General features: G+C 48.3%; 1 protein-coding gene across 1 annotated transcript; it reads left to right on the forward strand.

The window, feature by feature from the left end:
* Positions 1–571: 571 nt before the first annotated feature.
* On the forward strand, positions 572–1796 carry HO133_008346 (uncharacterized protein; the record flags this gene model as incomplete). Its single annotated transcript, XM_037299213.1, has 6 exons — positions 572–596; positions 644–943; positions 999–1231; positions 1287–1304; positions 1370–1635; positions 1733–1796. The coding sequence occupies 6 exons, from the start codon at positions 572–574 to the stop codon at positions 1794–1796; spliced, it is 906 nt and encodes a 301-aa protein (XP_037155214.1).
* Between the last annotated feature and the right edge of the window lie 428 nt (positions 1797–2224).

Consider the following 2224-nt stretch of genomic DNA (forward strand, 5'->3'; position numbering starts at 1 on the left):
TACGGTCCTATAGCCTTGCGGGCCGTTACTATTAATCGCTGTCGCTGGCGAGACTGAGGAAACGAAGCTAAGCTGAATGGAGATGGCGGGCTGCATGACGTCTGACCGGTGCTTGATTCCAAGGAGCACAGATTATGTCGTTCATGTTCGGCCGGGCGTTACAGGGCTTGGAACAATCGACGATGTTATGGCCGTGTCATCTTTCGATTAGTTAGCTCACGAAATCGATGAATATATATAACGTTGAAGAACCCAGGAGAGAATTATTGAACTACCCTTCAGTCATCTTATATATAAAAAATGACATCTGATGCTGAGGCAAGCCAATTGGAGAAAGGCTTACCAGTCTCTTCATCTTTCTCAGATTCCACTTTCAAGGAAAGCCCCAACGAGAACACAGAAACAAATACTACGCTTGCGGAAAGAACTGGTTCTGATACTCGCTGTAGATATTAGCAGCCAAACTTTTGGGGAGAGATACTAAATCGCACTAGTCAAGTCTAAGATCTTGACCGCGATTCAGCTCGTCGCATCAGGCCAACTGCCATGGAAAGACCCCGCTTGCCAAAGCATGTCGAAGCCCAAAGTCCGAAAACGTGAGTCGCCAGAAATACCCAAATTCGCCTCAATTGACCATTCCTAGTGCAAGATTACCCAAGGGGTTTCCCGAAAATCTCCTGCTTCCTCGACAGCGACGATGCCTTCATGGTATACCGGCGCTTCGGCTCGGTATATTCCCGCCTCTTGCTGTCTAAACAGGACGAGATGAGCAGGATGGAAGCTACACTTCTCGCCATGGACCAAACAGATCACGCTGATGGCAATGAAAGCTATCTTATGTCGAGACCTTTCGATGTTGAGAGAGAAGAGATTCCTGAGGTGTGGAAGGGGCAATCGAGGGTAAAGCTGTTGGAGAGGATGGAGAAGGTCGCGCTTGAGTATGGTCAGTACCTGCGTCGTCGGGACTATGAAGGGGCTTCTGGGTGACTGTGACGTAGCGGAATTACTGCTCAAAGCTCAAAAGCTCAAGGCAATGGATAGGCCGTCGAATCGAGACTATCGGAGCGTCTTACACTTCATGGAGAATGATGGAGGTCAGCTTTTTGAAGAGGATATGGGATTTATATATGAGAAAGAAGATCTAATTACTTTGAGACCGGGCAGGGAGTATGCTTGGCTCGATGGACTGCTTGAGCGGACGTTGAAGGTGCTGCGGTGTAGGCTTATCAAGGTAAGTCTAAGTCTCAGAGATCTTATGTCGATGAAGTGTTGACAATCCTTGACAGTTTTTCTTCTGCCCTAAAGTCAGTACTATTTCCAAATCTACTCTCCTATGCCCGCATTTCGCTGTCTAACAGTCCCTCGAAAGGAGACAAGAGACAAGACCGACGACAAAGATATCCACTACTACGACCGCGATAGAATCTCGACTTGCGTGACGATGATGATCACCACCATAGTCTTGGCTCTCCTCGTGGTGCCGATTTGGCTCCTCTACAGATTCTCCATTCAGGGAACAATTGCCACAAGTCCGGATACTATCGGCGTAGTCCTTGTCTTTACCCTTGTGTTCTCTGCTGCCCTCACGGGCTTCACGAAGGCGAGACGGCATGAGATCGTGGCCGCATCCGCAGGGTGAGTACCCCCGCCCCGATCGCTGCCAGGGCATAATTGTAGCTGCGAGGCATGCGTGTTTTTCTGTCCCGCAATCGACTAAACTGTGGTGCGGCAGTTATTGCGCCGTGTTGGTCGTATTCTTGGGCAACGTGAACAACGTGGGTAGTGTGCCTCGCTAGGGCGACGTCTGCGTTACAACCTTTACGATTATTTCGAAAAGGGGCAACCCTTGGAAATTGATAGCACCTATCTTGGGAAAAGTTTTGGGCATACATGCCAAGAAAAATGGACACGAAAAGATCATGAAACAACGCACAGGAAGCAGATGCATGGAACGTCAGGACTGACCGAATCATATCAGAAAGATACTAGTGATGAAACCGATTGCGCACAGGAAACTTGGAAATTATACATTGGACTGAGAATACTCGAAGTGAGCGAGTGATGATGTGGAATGGTATCTTGATACAGCTAGAAAATAAACGATCTATTCTTGCACATGGTCTGACTATGGTCGCGCGGCACAGTGTTTGTGCAACCCTGTCGTGCTACTGCTACACCATTTACGCAACGATGGAACATTGATGAGGCATGAATGCTGAAACGA

The sequence above is a fragment of the Letharia lupina genome, assembly GCF_014066315.1.
Source record: "Letharia lupina isolate WasteWater1 chromosome Unknown contig_5, whole genome shotgun sequence".
Lineage (NCBI taxonomy): Eukaryota > Fungi > Ascomycota > Lecanoromycetes > Lecanorales > Parmeliaceae > Letharia > Letharia lupina.